The 18,767-nt window shown below is 39.7% G+C and overlaps 1 protein-coding gene and 1 long non-coding RNA gene across 2 annotated transcripts in view; one reads left to right on the top strand and one right to left on the bottom strand.

Moving 5' to 3' along the window:
* The first annotated feature begins 673 nt into the window (after nucleotides 1-673).
* LOC118111286 lies at nucleotides 674-1,747 on the top strand. Its single transcript, XR_004697075.2, has 2 exons — nucleotides 674-1,073; nucleotides 1,240-1,747. It is a non-coding gene; the product is annotated as an uncharacterized LOC118111286 (long non-coding RNA).
* A 325-nt stretch (nucleotides 1,748-2,072) lies between these two features.
* The window catches only part of LOC124851961 (intestinal mucin-like protein), a 17,579-nt gene continuing 884 nt past the window's right edge, over nucleotides 2,073-18,767 (bottom strand). Inside the window, exons 2-22 of the mRNA XM_047340283.1 lie at nucleotides 18,733-18,750; nucleotides 17,142-17,204; nucleotides 16,194-16,631; nucleotides 14,135-14,382; nucleotides 12,329-12,500; nucleotides 10,829-11,076; nucleotides 10,474-10,657; nucleotides 9,293-9,494; nucleotides 8,489-8,661; nucleotides 8,330-8,399; nucleotides 7,931-8,052; nucleotides 7,806-7,837; nucleotides 7,561-7,720; nucleotides 7,029-7,124; nucleotides 6,395-6,435; nucleotides 5,037-5,381; nucleotides 4,398-4,496; nucleotides 3,906-4,034; nucleotides 3,778-3,817; nucleotides 3,543-3,663; nucleotides 2,073-2,459 (exon numbers count right to left, since the gene is read on the bottom strand). Coding sequence (XP_047196239.1) covers nucleotides 2,258-2,459; nucleotides 3,543-3,663; nucleotides 3,778-3,817; nucleotides 3,906-4,034; nucleotides 4,398-4,496; nucleotides 5,037-5,381; nucleotides 6,395-6,435; nucleotides 7,029-7,124; nucleotides 7,561-7,720; nucleotides 7,806-7,837; nucleotides 7,931-8,052; nucleotides 8,330-8,399; nucleotides 8,489-8,661; nucleotides 9,293-9,494; nucleotides 10,474-10,657; nucleotides 10,829-11,076; nucleotides 12,329-12,500; nucleotides 14,135-14,382; nucleotides 16,194-16,631; nucleotides 17,142-17,204; nucleotides 18,733-18,750 — 3,203 coding nt within the window. The 3' untranslated portion in view covers nucleotides 2,073-2,257. The remainder of the gene's footprint in view (nucleotides 2,460-3,542; nucleotides 3,664-3,777; nucleotides 3,818-3,905; nucleotides 4,035-4,397; nucleotides 4,497-5,036; nucleotides 5,382-6,394; nucleotides 6,436-7,028; nucleotides 7,125-7,560; nucleotides 7,721-7,805; nucleotides 7,838-7,930; nucleotides 8,053-8,329; nucleotides 8,400-8,488; nucleotides 8,662-9,292; nucleotides 9,495-10,473; nucleotides 10,658-10,828; nucleotides 11,077-12,328; nucleotides 12,501-14,134; nucleotides 14,383-16,193; nucleotides 16,632-17,141; nucleotides 17,205-18,732; nucleotides 18,751-18,767) is intronic.

Here is an 18,767-nt window from a genome sequence, read left to right as displayed (position 1 = left end):
AGCAATGAAAAGGGTACATGTGCACATAGCTATGGGCACTCAATACACAGCCTCGGCTAAGTCAGTAGCACGGGGTAGTCAAGAGTTGCCCCGAACGGACGACAGGTGCAATATTTATAATAGTAGGTAGAACTTCATTGGTCAATAACGAGGGAGTCACCATGGCTTAGCCCTGGCTGCGCTGCTGGTCCTGGCGTGGTCCCAGCATCTTGGAACTGGAATCCACCAATGATGAGGAGCACTCAGGTTCGTCCTCCTTCAGTAGTAGCTGAGCAAATCTTCACATTCCGACAGTGTTTGGTTTTGTGTATTAAAACAAGCTTTATCCGGCTCAGGCTTTGGCAGGTCTTCAGTAGTTTTGCAGATACAGTGTTGTTGTTCATTGGAGTGAGAAACATTGTGTTTCTGCTTTATCGGCTAATATGTTCTGTGTGCGTAAGCATGCGCGCATTTCCAGACAAGACAAGCCTTTCCTATCTGCCCTTCAGAAGCTGGGGCAGCTGCTTGAATTCTTTCTAAGGCGTAGGTCACAGTTTCTTAATGAGCACAGTGCATTCATGTATGTGTGATGTTGAATAAAGCTAAGGGAATACTGTAATATATATATGTTAGGTATGAGAACAAGTTTAAGTACAGTGTATTGTATGCCACGGATTACAGTCCTAACAGCAGTAGTGTGAATTGATGGGTATTGAAAATCCCACCAACCCAAATCATTTTGTATTTCTCATTTGTTTCAGTGTCACAATCTCTCACTGTATCCAGAGTAACCCAGTTGATTTGCACAGATTCCATCTTTTGTTATGTTGATTTTGTCGCTAATACTGTGTGGAGAACATGCTTGTAGTAACCTTAAGAAAAATGCTTCTGTTTCATATTTTACCTGTAAAATGTTTGGTGCATTTAAAATCTGATAAATTATTATGAAAGTATTTAATTATTTAGAATTCTCCATGGTGACGAGAGAATCAAAAATGAACAGATGACCTAAGGAATTTGAGGAACCGAAGAATATAACCACTGAACGCCACATCAATCTGAGTCATCTTTTAAGGTTCCCTTGTAAAGTTTGGGTGTGTGATGGCAATTTCTGTATTTGGGTGATGTTTAATGTAAGAACAGACATGTATGTAGAAGAAGTATGAACAAATGCGTTTCTATGAGGTAACTTAACAGTTATGGGTGTTGCTTTAGGAACTGAGATGTTTATGACTTATTAAATAGAAATTGCCATTACAGGTGTCACCCATTTTCTGTCAGTGAAGTGTGGAACACTTGATATTATAAACTAATATCCTGTGGAGTCACTTTTTTAAAGTCAGTGTAAAGATGCTGTGTGAGCATGATGAGAAGAATGACATCACTTTGAAGCTCAGCAGGATTCAGAGACCTGAAAGGATTCAAACCATTGTGGACTAAGATGATGTGACCAGACTTCCATGAAGTGTGCCCCCAATTTTCATGGTCCACAGACCCTGACCCTAGATGTTTTTGATGACCCCCCTCCCACACCACCCTCATGTAAAAGCTTGCACGACTAAAGAACAACAGCAGTTTGTAACGCCTCATGCTTCAAATGCTTAGTTTCATCACAGTATTTGTATGTGTTCTTAAAGCTTTCTATTAACACTTGTGGGTTTCAAGGTCTTGTTGTTGATGTGTTGTCTGCCAAAGTTTTCATCCTTGTGACTTTTCACGTGTGGTTCCAAAACGATCGCTGCTGAGATTCTTAAAGGTGTCACAGTCATTGTTTTGTGTCTTGTCATTCTGTTTATTTTCAAGACACATTTAAGCTGCATATTTAAAACCATTTATTTAAGACATACAATAAGAGCATGTAGTGCAGTTGCTTAGTCTTTACTTGACAGACTGAGAACAGTGTGAAGCTGGATGATATCATGTCGTCAGCTGTGGGAGTTGAAAGTCTTTCTCAGATGTTTCCTTAGGTTGATGTTAGCTTGAGCCTGACTTGTACCCTCAATGTTTCTATTTGCTTTGAACATGCAGATGTTTTGTGTGCTCTTTGTTGTTTCTCATTTGACAAGGGTTAATGAGAATGTCGAAACGAGTGGTCATATTGCAGGAATATAATTTTAATAACTCATCCAAGAAATCCTCAGATGAAGAAAGTGAACAGCAAAGTAGCCTCTTAGGCTATAAATACAAAAAAGTGTGACAAAAAGATGGAGAAGATTTAAGGTTAAGATTTGCTTAATATTTGTCAGTTGTCCAGTGTCCGGCAGGATCCAGTAAGTGATCAGCGCCTCCTGCGGCGCTGTGGTTTGGTAGTCGTCCCAGGCACACACTCTGCTGGTTTGCACCGACACGCTTCCACATGCACGTAGAGGTGCTGGACCTTAGAGCCGTTGTCGCAGGTCAGTTCCACCTTTTTCTGACTGGTTTTGAACTCTTGGCAACACTCACACTTGTGCATCATCTTGTTGGCTTCTGCAGAATACCTGCACAGACACACACACATCCAGTGATTACAGCTTATTCAACATTTGAATATAAAGGGTTCTGCATTTTACTCAAATCATGTGGCCCTGTTAATTTAAATCTTAAATCCTCAGATCTTACACCCATGTTGGTTTTAGTCATATTACATTTTTTGTACTTTTTTTGGCAACATTTTTTTTTGTGTCATTCAAAAACATATAATAACAGATTTGACCATTTTGTGGCTTTAGTGTTAGTGTTGTACTCCTAGACCGTGGTATTCTCAGTGATACACTAATTGGTTATAGTAGGTTGCAGACTACAATTGCCAGTGAGGAAAAATAGTGAAGAAAAAACGTCTTAAACTACATTCAACAAAAATCATTCGGTTCAGGCCCAGAGCCTCCATATTAGCCCAGTAAAATGGAAGAGAAATTGGCAGCTTTTCAAAGATTATGTCTTATTGTGTCGAACTTATTTAATTACGTCTCCTTTGGAAATGAAAACACAGAAATAAATGTTTAAAGTTTAAGTTCTACTTTTTCCTACTCCTGTTTAGTCTCCTTTATCCACTGATATGTTTACATTTCGTCACAGTTATTGTTTAATGATGTCAGTTTAGTTTAGTCAACATCTGCTCTTTGTTGTAAGTAAAGATTGTTGCCCGGCTCTGATGCTGATGATGAAACCACAGGTGTTGTGCAGCAGTGCTGTGCTTCAGACACCTTGAAAGGTATATTGTGTGAGATTTGGGTGAAAGGGATCTATTGGTAGAAATTGAATATTAAATAATCATAGTGATGTTTTCGCTAGTGTGTAATTTTTTTTGTTCTTTTCTCTAGAATGAGTCCTTTTTATTTAAATACATTATATTTACATCAGGAGAGGTTCCTCTCTACGGAGGCCGCCATGTTTTTTACAGTAGTCCAAACTGGACAAACTAAACACCCTTTGAGTTTTAATGACAACTGAAGGCTACCACAGGTCATGTTTGGAAGGGGAGGTTGAGGTGAGGGGTAATCAGCTGCAACAAGCAATTGAACCATTAGATGTCACTAAATTCTACACACTGAACCTTTAACTCTGTACGTCAATAGACTCACTTTGACATGCTTCCACAGTGCCCGCCGCAGTACGTCATGTTGACAGGCTGTGGGCTCTCACATTTTCCCACCTTGATGACTTCCTTATTACTCAGGACCTCACAGACACTCCTGGGTTTGCCTGGAACACGTAGCAAACCGTTAGACTATCACAATAATACAGACACACAGCGTTCTCCTCCAAAGTCAACTTTTCATCCTTTATCTTTCAAATACTGGGACTCCGCTATCTTACAGGTTTTGCAACATCCATTGGCGTGAGTTGTCTCGGTGCCCTGGGAAGAGGAAGGTGTGTGTTAGACATGGACAGTATGTGGTGAGGCAGTTGGAGGGATATCATCTGCAGAGGTTTGATAAACTCACAGGTTCACAATCCAGGGGGTTAAAGTAAGGACAAATTACGGTCATCTGGCTGGTACTAAGCTGTCCATTGATCTTCTTACAGGTATAGTGCACACACTTGTCTTCAGGCGACACATACGTCTTGTTGATCTGCACCAAAAGAGCAGAGATTAGTAAAATGTTCAACTAAGACATTAACTTTTATTCTTTTTACACATTTACTAAGAAAACTTACCGTACATGCCACCACGTTAAGAGAGGAGAAAATTAAAATCACAAACTGTCCCCATCAAAGATGATGACTGATATTAACATATAAAATGATGTTCCTGGTCAGTTAGATAATGTTTACAACTTTCATGTTCTGAAATACAGTTACTCTTATTTTACAATCAATAAATATCCCCATTTTTCATTGGTAAGAAGAACTCTCTTCTCACAACTTACATCCTCTTTCTTGTATACTTGGATAATGGGAATGTGAGTTAACACTCACACAGCTGCAGTACTGACCTCAATGTAAACCTTTGGGTTGTCAGCTGTGAGTAAAGTACACTTCGTCTGAACACAGGTCCCGCAGCACTTCTCAGGCATGGTCTTATATTCAGAACCCTGGAGACAGAGTGAGAGAGTGAGGGACAGGGAGACAGGGTGCCCATCGATGGATAGAGCATTTATGGAACTTTATGAAAAGCTTGAACATAAAGGTGTCCTTGTAAGTTGTCATAGCAAACTCATTTTGTAGTGTTTCTTTTTGTTGACTAAAAGTCTGGGCTTTTCCTCTTGTCTTAGTCAAAGAAAACCAAAGACATTTGAGTCGTTTTTAGTTATCGGATTATTTCAGTTAATATAGTCTAACAATTCACTTTATTAAGTACACTTGCACAAACTAATGCAATTCATTACAACAGCTTTTGCATTCAGAAAGTGCAGTTAAGTTAAGAAAGTTAATGTTTATTATGTGGCCAGTTTGTAATGGATTTCATTATGCCAAGAGGTTTTTGTTTAGTCCTCCGCATTTACATATATACGAGCCCATTATATGTTACAACATTATGTGTTAGCTTGCACAGGTTTACAAAATATGGTGTCATCCAAGATAGTTCAAGTGGGAGTGACAGTAAGAGTAAGTGGGAGTAAGAATGAACTTACCTCTGAGCAGTTTGTGTTGCAGACAATAGGTTTGCAGGTAACGATGTTTATACTTGTGTTGGGATTCATATTGGGACCACAGTAACACTCCTGGCATGGCCCTGGATTGATAACCACTTCTGATATAGGTGCCTGAGTGGATCCTGCAGATGTTGTCGCTACTTGTTCTGGTTCTGATGATGATGCTGATGTTGCTGATGTTTGTACTGGTCCAGATAGTGGTGCTGTTGTTCCAGAGGTTTGTACTGGTCCTGATGGTGTTGCTGTTGTTGCTGATGTTTTTTCTGTCAGTGATGGTTCTTCTATTGGTGGTTCTGGTTTTGGTGTTGGAATCTTCTGACCAGGCTATAAAACACAAATTGATCAATGCTTTATTCTCAAACAATTAAGGAAGCTTTCACACCTCTATTTCAGTGAATTTGCTCTGGACTAAGAAAAAAAACACATTGTTTTCTTTAAATTCTGTCCAGTTTCCTGTTTTCACTATTTTAGTACAATCTAACCAAGAGTTGTAAAGTTTTGGTGACTGTAATATGGTGTCTATTGCTTTTGTGGACGCAAATGGTAATACAAAGATTATTCTGGTATCTGATAGCAGCACATATTGCATTTCACCCCACCTTATGTGTTTTATTGGGGTCACAAAGAGCTGATGAAGAAATAGGTGGTTAGTTGTTAGTATAAAGGACAACTGAACTTCATGTATCAAAAATAAGGACAAACAGCTTGAAAGAGCACTCTTTACTTTTGGATACATGGGGAAAGTGCTACCATAAACCTATTAGGAGTTTAACTTTTTTGCTCAGAAGCCACCTTTTCACCTGGTCTCGGTGGAGTTGTTTAGGTCCACACCAGAGTTCAAATGGCAACGCTCACATCGACACAAATGAGCAAAACCAAAGTACCATGCTTTGTTTGAACATGTATATGAAATGTTAGTTTTGCTGGGGGCTGTCTGCCCTCTATTAGTTTCACTAAATGTTTCATGCAGTTCAGATAATCTATGGTAGGTTCTGTGCAACTGAACAAATACAGAATTACATCTCAGTAAAGTCAGGACTGTGATGTACAAAATGTGCTGTCATCTGTCAAGAAAACCGATTCCTCCATAATTTTGCACCATGGTAAAGTGGATATGGATGTTTGTGAAAAAGAGTTCAAACTGAGAGTTGTGTATTAATCTGTGTGTTTTGGGATTATATATGAAAGCACTTGTCAGCCTCCTCCCTATTTCCTGCCCTGCTGGAATGGTTTGCCTCTACTAACTGCATAGTCTGCTTGTTGACTTATATTTTGGTAAAGTAAATGCTCTGCTCTGCTCTGCCTGTCTATATCTGGAGTGTAGACAGTGTGCTTACCTTGTACTCAGTCATGTTGTAGACACATACACCTTTAGGAACTGTAGAGACAAGTCAGTATTAGATAAGTAAAGCAGATATGTGGAAAATGGAATGTACTTCGGCAGCATTTCTAATCTTATCATTATCCTATCACACACACACACACACACACACACACACACACTCAAGACTTAAGACTTAAGACTTGACTTAAAAAATAATTCAATAAGATATATGATATTGCATAAATATTTATCATTGAAATAAAGTGTTACATGTTATATTTCCTTTATAGTCTACTATAGCTCTTCAATATTGTCAAGCATGAGAATCCTCATAAGCAAAATCTTGATGAGAAATATGAAGCTTTCGGTAGGATACTGGATTATGCAGGAAGGAAGAATATGGTGTAAATATTTTCTCCGGAGTAACCTAATAATCTTCCCATATTTAAACTTTCTTTTTCTTTTTTTGCCGCTTGCAAATATAATATAATATAATGCAATGCCAGATACTAGTTGAATGTATTTGACCCTCTATGTTTCAGCTGCTATGGCGTTCTGTTCCAACAAACATCTTATGAGCAGTTTCTTTATGTCTGCATGACATATTATCCACCAGCATAACGTGATGTTAAAATAGAGTCACATACCACACTTGTAGGATTTGCAGCAGGTACTTCCGGTGACATTGAGTTCGAAGCCCAGCGAGCATTTCATGGGAGCAGGACACAGGTTCTTATCACATTCTGTTACAGACAAAGCATGTTAATGTCGAGATTTGAACCATAACAGCAGTTCTTCATTTTTAGGTGATTCACCACAAGTAAGCAGGAAAGTTTGCCCAGGCTTTCTTTGTCAGAAAGACCCTGCAAGCACTTACACAGATCCCCACATTCACACACGTCTGATTTCACTGGAGCAGGTAATGCTTTGCTCATGGGCTTTTCAGTGATGTTAATGAGAGAGGGGCTCTCACTCTTTAAGCCTTCACGTCATTGCTGACCATTTTAAAAGCACACTGTTTTACGTGTCGGAGTTATCGTTTTTGAAAACCGTTGCTTTCTAACATTGCCATGCTGAGCTTTGAAACGTGAACATGACGTCTGCTTGAATTTCTGTTCAAAAACTGTGTTAAGGCTATGAACTAAGTGACCGAATCACATCTAGCTCAGTGACACTTACCACATGACTGGTTGTAGCAGCAGCCCTCGGTCTTGTTGACCGGCTTGTAAGGTGGATTGCAGACGGGAACTGATGGGCAATTAACAGGCTCACACACGACGCTCATGGAATCCTTGTTGCACATACAGTTTTTGCAGTTGGTCGTCCATTTGTCACCAGGCTGAGTGAGAGAGAGGAGCCAGTTAACTCTCACAGTTCATGTTTGGCTAAAGCACATATATGTCTGTTTTAGGCAGAGTTCTCACCTGTTTGGGTCCTCCATCAGGTCCAACACAATCTGAAATTCAAATGTTTGTGAATTTATAAGTATTACAGCTAATGATTTTGTGAAAAGTCCTTTACTCAGTCAGAGTTTTGTATCTCCTCTTACCGCAGTAGGCAACACATGTGCCATAGACTGTGTTGAATACGGTGGTGCCATCAGTACAGAAACAACCCTCCTGAGAGCTGTTGGTGGATGCCGTCTTACTGGCGTCAAACTTCTCATTGTATCTGATGTCAGAAATGGAAATACCAGTTATAACAGTGTCGTGAAATGTTTCAAAGAATGACACACAACAAGGCTCTGGGAATGGAAGGTTTCCATCTGTGAAGGGTTTCATTTCAATTACATTTCACTTATATATCAGAAACTAGTTGATCACAAAAGTCAATGGTTTTTCAGGCAGGCAGCTCACACATTTGAGCAAATGAATGGGGTGAGTGGTGTGTAAATGTTAACACACATAAAAATAAAAACGCCATGGCGTTGATGTACAGTAATTTTTACCTTTCATTACATGTTGGCTCCACTTTGGGGCCACAAGCTCTGTACACTTGGTTGCTTGGACACTTGTGCTCTGAAAGATGAGAACATGCTCACATACCCATTTTTAAAGAACTCCACACAGCAGCTGTGACACTCTTCACTGTTGATTATTTATCTTACCACACTGCCCGTTGGTGGCATTCCTCCAGTTGATACAGACTCCTGCATTAGAGCACTCTGCGGCATAGGCCTCCAGGCTGGTGCAGGTGTTATTTCCATTGATACAAATGTCAGAAATACAGGTTTTCACGTATGATCCTGGCGGTATGACTGAGTGGCATGGGTCAAATACACTAGAGGGGACATACAAGACAGGATTGTGTTACAGGAGAGCTTTATCAGACGATTTTGCCTTTGCCACATGTGCAGAATAACATCAACTATAAGATGTAATGCTAAGAACCTGCTAGAAACACTGATTTTTATAAAATGTTTGGGTTTGTTACAGTTGTCTGATTCAGTTCTGTGGTGTGACTCAGATCGGATTTTGTAGCAGTTTTGAATTGGACTGAATAACAATGTATCATAGTTACTTTTCTGGTCACACAGATTAAATAAAATGCATCAAAGTCTCCATCAGATTTGTAACTGAAAACCCTCGGGCCAAGTCAGATGTACACATTTTAGTATGGCTTTCTACACCTCCTTACCACTGCTGCAACTGTATCAGTAGTCTATTGATGTTGTTGTATCCACTCCATCTTTATGAAGTCTCACTATCTCACAACCAACTCAATGATTGAAGAAGCTGTGGTCTCAGTTTTTTTGTTTAGAACTGTATTCTTACACTTAGTCTTGATTGGACATCATATGTCTTTTAATTGCAGTGATCACAGATGCATTGTCTGATTGCAGTGTTGTCTATCTCGATTTTGTTCATACATATGCTCAGATACCCTTTACTTCCACTTTTTGTCCCCTTACCTGGATTTTAGGAGTTCACAGATGGCGGAATTGCAAGGAGGCTGTGTTGTTGTCTGTGGTGTTGTCACAGGGGGTACAGTAGTAGTAAGGGGGCCGGTACATGGTTTGTTTGGGACATGCCACTGGTCTGCAGAGTCTGAGCAGCTTTCCACCTGACCGTTGGGAGAACGGCAGTCGTTGTTCCGGGAGTTGTCACAGGTCCCTGCAAGTAGAGCGAGCAGGATGAATTCCCAGCATTAGCAACAAGTAGTTGCACCAACATAAAGAGTTTGTCTCAATCACCATTTTTCTAGTACTGTATTTGACATAGTACTATCAAAATTATCATAATCATGTCATATCAATTTACTTTGCTTAGATATTTTGACACTGCAACTAATACAGTTCAGTGTTGTTGAAGATCTTATAAACAGCGAGCTCAGGGTTTTAAGTATAATCCTCATACAGTGTAACATCACTTCTCACAGGCTTTGATATTCTCATATATCTCCATGAGTGTCGTCCTCATGACAGCCTCTCATAATGCTCATCGACAACTTTGCTTTACAAAGACAACTATACCATCAATGCTTGTTGAGAACTCTTCAAAACAACAAAGTTGTCTTCAAACACAACCAGCTTGTTGCTTAACATGTCTTCTGATTTGCATACAATCAAAATGTCCTTTTTACCATTTAGAAAATTAAACTTGGTTTCACATGGAACAGATCAGATAACCTTATATTATCTGTCAATTATTCTAATCTTCAAATCTCCTGAATATACACATGAACTGGTGGCACTTATCAGGCTGAAATGAGCATTTTTATGCATTTAAGAAAGTCTGATGAATATGACTGGAAAAGTGCAAGAAAACCTCAAAGAAAAAAGTTAAAGAGTTATAGGAAAAGAAATTAGAAACGAAGACGCTCTTATTTGATGTCTCAAGACCTCAACCCCTCATCATATCGAACTTTCTGTACCTCACATTTTAAATATTTTCAGAAGTGTTACTTGGTGTCATATCTTAAATGCAGTCTTGCAGTGACGGTGCGGCGTCAGTTGGCACAACAGGGCATCTCTCTCAGGTGCACTCTGGTTTTAAGTGACATCGAAAGTTCTTTCACCCCATGATTTCTCATACACAACGCCACTGAACATGTTAGGTTGAGGATCAGGGGTCACGTGTTGTTGTAACTCACCACACTGTCCCTCAGTGTTCCCCTCAAAGAGGGAAGCGGCAAGCTCAATGGTGATTGAGGAGCCCCTGTAGACCACTTCTGTGCTGATCCCTGGTATCTCCAGTGTGACCGCCATATCTGTGCTGGTGAAGAGCAGGTCAGAGTTTTTGTAGGCGGGATAGATTCGTTCGTCATTCAAATACACCTGTGGGACAAAGCGACAAACAGGACTTTGAACCAAGCACAGCATTATTTCTTATTTCAACTCTCACACCACTGACAGATTGAGCACCAGAACAGTCCCAGCTCCGAAAATAATTGATAAGGTGATATACTGGCACTAAAATAACAAATGACAAGTTGAATTGTTGCTTACTGCATTAACTGTAGATTCTGAAGTCTTTATTTGCGTGAAGACGACCTTGTAGGATTGGTACATAACAGTGAGATCCTGTGGGCAGAATGTATCCTCTGAAGGCTCACAGACATGGTTGTTCACTGTTATCGTCAGGTTATTTTTATTGATCATCTCTTTGACCAGGTAGTAAGTGCAGTTCTTGTTGAAATCGTAGGTTTTTCCATCAAATGTCTTGTAGTGGGTTCCACTCCAGACACTGCACACACCTGAAGGGGGAAGAGCCATGTATGGAAGTTATATGTAAGAACAGTAACAGGCAGAAAACGTAATCATCTCCACCAAGAGTGCTGTGTTTATTAGGAGTTTGTCTACTACAGAATCACTAATGTTTAGTTGCAATTACCTGATTTAATTTCTTTTCAATTTTTGTCATTTAATTTCTACTTGAATAAATCTTCTTGTAATTAACAGCAATTTGGCTTGAGAAGGGTTTTCAGGTACTTCTCTGTGATACAAACAAATTATGGATGAAGAGAAGTTGAACTTGGCCATCAATCAATTATAAAATCCAACTTGTTTACTTCTTTCTAATGTATAAGTAATGAGATGTTGGCCAAAGACTATAATAGAATTTCATGAATATTTGAGGGCTTGCCTGGAGGGCTGCGAGGGTCTGTGTGAAGTTAATTTGGTCATCAGGTCCGTGTGCACTGATTGTACTACAGTACTATTGGTGCATTCGCTTGAAAAGTACACAGGAAAACGTCCCCACATGGGTTCACACAGACCCCATTAATCTACTATTTGGATTCACATTACAGTGGACAAATAAATTCTAGCAATATGCATGGGCGGAGCAGCATTAACCACTGTAACACTTGAGATGGCGCTGTATTAATCTGCACCACCTAAACTACACGGCTAATGATGCTAGAGACTTAGTGTTTTGTAACAAACCTGGTAAGTGCATCTGCCAGCATGTTTTACCAAGCAAAAAGGCCTGTCAATTCTCTGTGGTTTGATCTGAGCTTAGTTCATTACTGAACAATTCAGGAGATCCAGAAACCCAATATTAATAAGCAATGTATCAATATTTCAATCATAGTAACTGCTGTGCCACCAAAGGTCAGATTGTGTTTTTAAAACAGTTCAAACTGCAATAGGTTGCACAGCATTAAGGCAAACTGTGAAACATAAGAACATTTTGGTTTGTGGGCCAGATGAGCCAATTTTGATTCACGTCAGTAGCCCCTATCAAAGGTTAGTATCCACTCCTTATAATACACCCACCACACTGACTCTTGCAGCCACACAGATGTGTAAACTATAAAGTGGCCTTTCGTAAATCAGCGGGTGAGTAATGCCGACTGTGGCTTCAAATCAAAACTTTCTTGGTACATATATTTTACTGTTTTGTGCCGACAAGATTTTCTGCTGCATGTAATATGAATGAAAATGAAATGTAATGTAATAGTTAAAAGAGACAACCTGTATTGAAAGGCTACGTTTTCAACTTACATTCACATTCGTAGTGGAAGCAGCAACCATCTTTGTTATCCATTTTAACAGGTTTGCGTCCATTAGCACAGATGGGTTTTTGTACTGTGGAACAGGGAGTAGGCTTCGTTTTCACTACACCATTAATGCATTCAGCTGTGGTGCAGTTGCCAACATCCCAGGTATCTCCATTCTAGAAGGAGATTAAGAAGCAATAAGTCACACACTCTAGTTCTGTGATCTTTAAATACATCATACATTATAGGTAGAGTTGGGAAGTAACAAAGTACAAATACTTAATTACATTACTAGTAGATTTTTCAGGTATCTGTACTTTACTTAAGTAGTAATTTTTCTCACAGCTTGTTACTTTAACTCCCTATATTTTAACACAAATATTTATGCTTTGGACTCACTTTCAAACATTTTCAAAACAGGCTTGCTACTTTTGTTTTAAAGGACCATTGTGTAAGATTTAGCTGAAAGGCCATATTTGCAGAAATTTAATATAAAATAATTCCAGTGATGTTTCCACCATGTGTTTCATGTAAATTGTACAAATTGTTGCTTTCTTTAATCTACAATGGGCCCTTTATATTTAAATACATCATATTTACATCAGGAGCAGGTCCTCTCTACCGAGGGTGCCATGTTTTTTACAGTAGTCAAAACTGGACAAACTCAACACCTTTTGTGTTTTATGACAACTGAAGGCTACCACAGGTTCTCTTTCATGTTTGGAAGGGGAGGGTGAGGTGAGGGTGCAGCATGCAATTTAACCACTAGATGTCACTAAATTCTACACACTGAACCTTTCATGCATTTGAGGGGAATTATCTGTTATTTTTGTATTTTGCATCATCAAGGGCCACCTTTCCAACATCAAGACAGATTTCAACCTAAAATGACAATAACATAGTAATATTTAGCGAAGACAAAAACTTTTATCGTAGGGCTGTCTCCTTGCAGTTGATATCAATGTTTCCTTTTTTTTCCTGAGGACATTTTTGCCCCCTCAGAGAAGCTGCAGAGTGAAAGTTCTTCACTTTCATGCTTCTGTGTGGAGTAAAATCATTCCACTATGTCAAGTGCTGCTCAGGGATGTCTACGGCGGTAAAAGCAGCTGCAGACCTAATCTCAGGGTCTGAGAGAGGAATGAGATTATAGTCTCTGTTGGCTTTTGTTTGCTCTAATATTGACAGAAACGTTGCACATTTCGCACAGTTTGAATGCATTAGCTCTGAAGGATAGAACATTTTTTTTACTATATTATGTGAATGTTGCTGTCACTAGGAACATCCCGCTGAACCCCATTCAAAAACCTGTCAGTTCAACAAAACTTAAATTGCTTGCTCGATGTAGAAAAAGAGCAATTCTTTTAACAATCGTATTGAAGAGGCAAAATTACTTTTGACAGACACAGCTCTGAGTCAAGTACAGCCCTAATTATTTGATCTAAAAGTTTTCATGGATCTGTGTGAACTGTTTTCAATGTGTTGGTTTGCATTGAGGTTTCAGGTGCATATAAGCACAGAGGTTTCTTTGGTTTAACAGACATTCAGCATTCCCTCACCCTCTACCACACCTCTCCTCCCCATGGCCACTTGGTGAATCACCAAGATATGAAAATGGCACATTGAGGAAATAAGCTCAGGTTGCACCAGGACAAATGGCAGTTTATTTTGCTGCATTTAGCTCTGTGTGCCGAAATCAAAATGGAGCCTGCAGATTCCTAAGTCCTCACTGGTGTGTTCGGCACAAAAGCAACAACTGGTTAAATGTCATTATACAATGATGAACAAAATGCAGATTTTATAAATATCACACCTTTCTTGTTGGATACACATCAGTGCAGTCCAAGGTTGTTGTAGATGGGGTTGTTGATGGAGTGGTAGTAGAGGGAGGACTAGTTGAGGTTGAAAGTGGGGCCGTTGTAGGGGTGCTCAACCCGGGAGTTGTCGTTGGTAGTGTGGTTGTGGCACACGGCATGGAACGTGCCTCAATTTTACAAGATGCATTACAATATCCATAATAACACCACCCATTGCCATCAGTGACATTATACACCATGTCCCCTGTAAAAAAGAGTGCAGATAAACATTTAGTGAACAAAATTAAAGGAATACTATGTCATTAACAAATCTATTTATAAAGAGAGTATAATGTACTACTTCATGATGTAATGTAGTACTAACTAAGGATTATGCTCATTGACTACTTCAGAGTTAATCAGGAACGATCTACTAGGATTCTCAGATACGTATAAATTCATAATGAACTAATATCTATCTGTGAAGTGACTCATCATCATGGATTTAAAAACCATGATCCCGCAACTTGGGAAACAGGTCAGAGGTTTAAAAAATCATTCAGGGGACATTTTCTTCATTTGTTCAGTCCACTATAACAACAAGAACCTTTCCAATACTCCCATTACTGCTCTCATGAGTGTGGATTAGTGATTTTAGCCGTTTTAACAAATTGCATGGTTAGCAAAGGAATCACAAACAACCTTCTTGATCAAATAAAAAAAAAAAAGTATTCTCATTTTAATCCATATCATGGATATTATATTATATAGGGAGATGAGGGGACTGTTGTCTTTCAGTCAAATGTATACATTTTAGTTATATTTGGCAAAATATTTTGTATAGTTATTCTACACATTCTAATGATTATAACTGCATGATTTATATTAATTGTACAGCTGCCAAATGTTATTTCTAATTGGCCAATAACATGAATAAACAGGTGTACTGGTGTTCTTAATAAAGTGCTCAAGGTGTATTGATTGGTTTTAATTAAATTCAAGGTGCAGTGACAAACATGGCTTTAGCCATTTAGTAGCCAAAGAGCTGGAGCCTTTTGCAAGTTCACTCGATCAGTATGTGTAATCATTGTTGACTTAGCAGCTCCTCACAGCATCATTTCAATTGTTCAATTGTAAGTTTGCTATTTTGTTGTATTAAAGACACTGCCTTGCGAGAATGTTACTTTTTCATATAGATGAAATATGAGATTCAGTGCTCCTTCCCATCCCAATAAGTTTGCACTGTCCTTTATATATTCTTTACAATGTTAAACTGAACACACAAGAGTATTCTGTAATTTTGCAGATGGTCTGTGTGCTTGAATGTACCGCCTCTAACTTTTACGCATAGATATTTATGAACAAATATGTATTTAATGACTCATTAAAATAGAATGTCCTATTAAGTTCCCTCTTAGTTCATTATCTATTACATTGTCCTACATTATACACTTGTTCAGGAAATACTCATTGATGACTGATTATTGATTGTTTCATTTGTGATTACAGTCTTTCTTTAGTAAATACTCACTTTGTTGAGTACTGCATTGTAAGGTTTGATCACCTTAAGTACTTTTGAGTGTGATCATTTAGTGCAGATGTGTGTTGACAATGTCTCCTGTAGGCTATGTTGCTTTTACTGTAATGAATCACAAGCAAGGTGCCCTTTGTGGAAACTAAATCTTTTGATGAAAATACGATTTGTATGAAATGCAAATTAAACCTGCATGTTTAATTGATAAGAATAGAGCTATGGATTATATGAACAAATTGTAAATGTTCTTTAAAAACCATGCTTAAAGCATTTTGACTTGAAAACTTTTCCAAACCCAGCATTTTTGGAGGACTGAATCAAAATTACATTCAAACTCTGTTTCTGTTCAAAACTGTAAAAATGATCGTAGACTAAATGTAAGACCATTGAATGTCGAAGTAGTGTGAAAAATAGTAGGACGGAGACTACATATGGAATTCAATAAAAAGAGACCAAATGCAAAAAGGACCATTGCATCCTGCTATATTGCATTAGGACCAAATAAAAAACATGTATAAAACTTAACAAGGAGATTCACCTACCAGGATTTCGTGAAGTTCCATTGACATTGCAGACACATACTGTTGTAGTTGTGGTAAAGGGGGAAGTAGTGGTAACAACTGTAGTTGTTGGTCGGGCAGTGGTTGGAACAGTTGTGTAGACAGTTGTGCTGGGTGGAAGTGTCTGTGTTATTGGGCTAATAGAGGTTGTACCTTTGCCTGTTGTTTCTGTAGTGCCAGGTGAAGCTGTAGTGTTGACAATAACAGGTTTTGTAATTATTGTTGTCGTTTCTTTCGGTTGAGTGATCACTTGAGCAGTGGTGGATGTAGGTGCTTCTGTTGTCTCAGCTGTTCCTTGTGTTGTTTCCTTTGAAGTAGTTGTTTCTGCAGGTGTGATTGTAGTTCCTTCCGTTGTTGTAGCTGCTTTAGTGGTAGTGGTACTTACAGTTGGTGTTGATGTTACAACTGTTGTTTCTGGGCCTGGTGTTGTTGCTGGTCCTGGTGTTGTGACAACAGGCACTGCGGTTGTAGTCTCAACAACACTTGTGGTAGCAGTTGTCACTGGACCAGGGTGTGGATTTAGGTGCTTCTGTTTGTCTCAGCTGTTCCTTGTGTTGTTTCCTTTGAAGTAGTTGTTTCTGCAGGTGTGATTGTAGTTCCTTCCGTTGTTGTTATGTGCTGCTTTAGTGGTAGTGGTACTTACAGTTGGTGTTGATGTTACAACTGTTGTTTCTGGGCTGAGGTGTTGTTGCTGGCCCTGGTGTTGTGACAACAGGCACTGCGGTTGTAGTCTCAACAACACTTGTGGTAGCAGTTGTCACTGGACTGGTGGTGGATTTAGGTGCTTCTGTTGTCTCAGCTGTTCCTGGTGTTTGTTTCCTTTGAGTAGTTGTTTCTGCAGGTGTGATTGTAGTTCCTTCATTGTTGTTGTGGCTGCTTTGGTGGTAGTGGTACTTACAGTTAGTGTTGATGCAACTGTTGTTTCTGAACCTAGTGTTGTTGCTGGGCCTGGTGTTGTGACAACAGGCACTGCGGTTGTAGTCTCAACAACACTTGTGGCGCCGATTGTCCACTGGACGGTGGTGGATTTTGGTGCTTCTGTTGTCTCAGCTGTTCCTTGTGTTTGTTTCCTTTGAGTAGTTGTTTCTGCAGGTGTGATTGTAGTTCCTTCCGTTATTTATTTGTAGCTGCTTTAGTGGTAGTGGTACTTACAGTTGGGTATTGATGTTACAACTGTTGTTTCTGGACCTGGTGTTGTTGCTGGCCTGGTGTTGTGTTTCAACAGGCACTGCGGTTATAGTCTCTCAACAGCACTTGTGGTAGCAGTTATCACCTGGACTGGTGGTGGATTTAGGTGCTTCTGTTGTCTCAGCTGTTCCTGGTGTTGTTTCCCTTTGATAGTTGTTTCTGCAGGTGTGATTGCGTTCCTTCTATATTGTTGTAGCTGCTTTAGTGGTAGTGGTACTTACAGTTGGTGTTGATGTTACAACTGTTGTTTTCTGGGCCTGGTGTTGTTGCTGGTCCTGGTGTTTGTGACAACAGGCACTGCGGTTGTGAATCTCAACAACACTTGTGTGGCAGTTGTCACTGGACCGGTGGTGGATTTAGGTGCTTCTGTGTCTCAGCTGTTCCTGGTGTTGTTTCCTTTAGAGTAGTTGTTTCTGCAGGTGTGATTGTAGTTCCTTCTGTTGTTGTTGTAGCTGCTGATGGTAGTGGTGCACAGTTGGTGTTGATGTTACAACTGTTGTTTCTGGGCTTCAGTGTTGTTGCTGGGCCTGGTGTTGTGACAACAGGCACCTGCGGTTGTAGTCTCAACAACTCACTTGTGGTAGCAATTGTCACTGGACAGTGGTGGATTTAGGTGCTTCTGTTGTCTCCAGCTGTTCCTTGTATTTGTTTCCTTTGAAGTAGTTGTTTCTGCAGGTGTGATTGGATTCCTTCCGTTGTTGTAGCTTCTTTAGTGTTAGTGGTACTTACAGTTGGTGTTGATGTTACAACTGTTGTTCCTGGGCCTGGTGTTGTTGCTGGGCCTGGTGTTGTGACAGCAGGCACTGCAGTTATTGATCTCAACAGCACTTGTGGTAGCAGTTGTCCACTGGACGGTGGGTGGATTTAGGTGCTTCTGTTGTCTCAGCTGTTCCTTGTGTTGTTTCCTTTGAATGATTGTTTCTGGGTGTGATTGTAGTTCCTTCCGTTGTTGTTGTGGCTGCTTTAGTGGTAGTGGTACTTACAGTTGGTGTTGATGTTACAACTGTTTCTGGGCCTGTAGTGTTGTTGCTGGTCTGGTGTTGTGACAGGCACTGCGGACTGTAGTCTCAACAACACTTGTGGTAACAGTTGTCACTGGACCCGGTGGTGGATTAGGTGCTTCTGTTGTCTCCAGCTGTTCCTTGTGTTGTTTCCTTTGATAGTTGTTTCTGCAGGTGTGATTGTAGTTTCTTCCGTTGTTGTTGTGGCTACTTTAGTGATGATGGTACTTACAGTTGGTGTTGATGTTACAACTGTTGTTCCTGGGCCTGGAGTGTTGTTGCTGGGCCTGGTGTTGTGACAACAGGCACTGCGGTTATGATCTCAACAACACTTGTGGTAGCAGTTGTCACTGAACCGGTGGTGGAT

The sequence above is a fragment of the Hippoglossus stenolepis genome, chromosome 1 (genome assembly GCF_022539355.2).
Source record: "Hippoglossus stenolepis isolate QCI-W04-F060 chromosome 1, HSTE1.2, whole genome shotgun sequence".
NCBI lineage: Eukaryota > Metazoa > Chordata > Actinopteri > Pleuronectiformes > Pleuronectidae > Hippoglossus > Hippoglossus stenolepis.
This window is presented reverse-complemented; position numbering and strand designations above follow the sequence as displayed.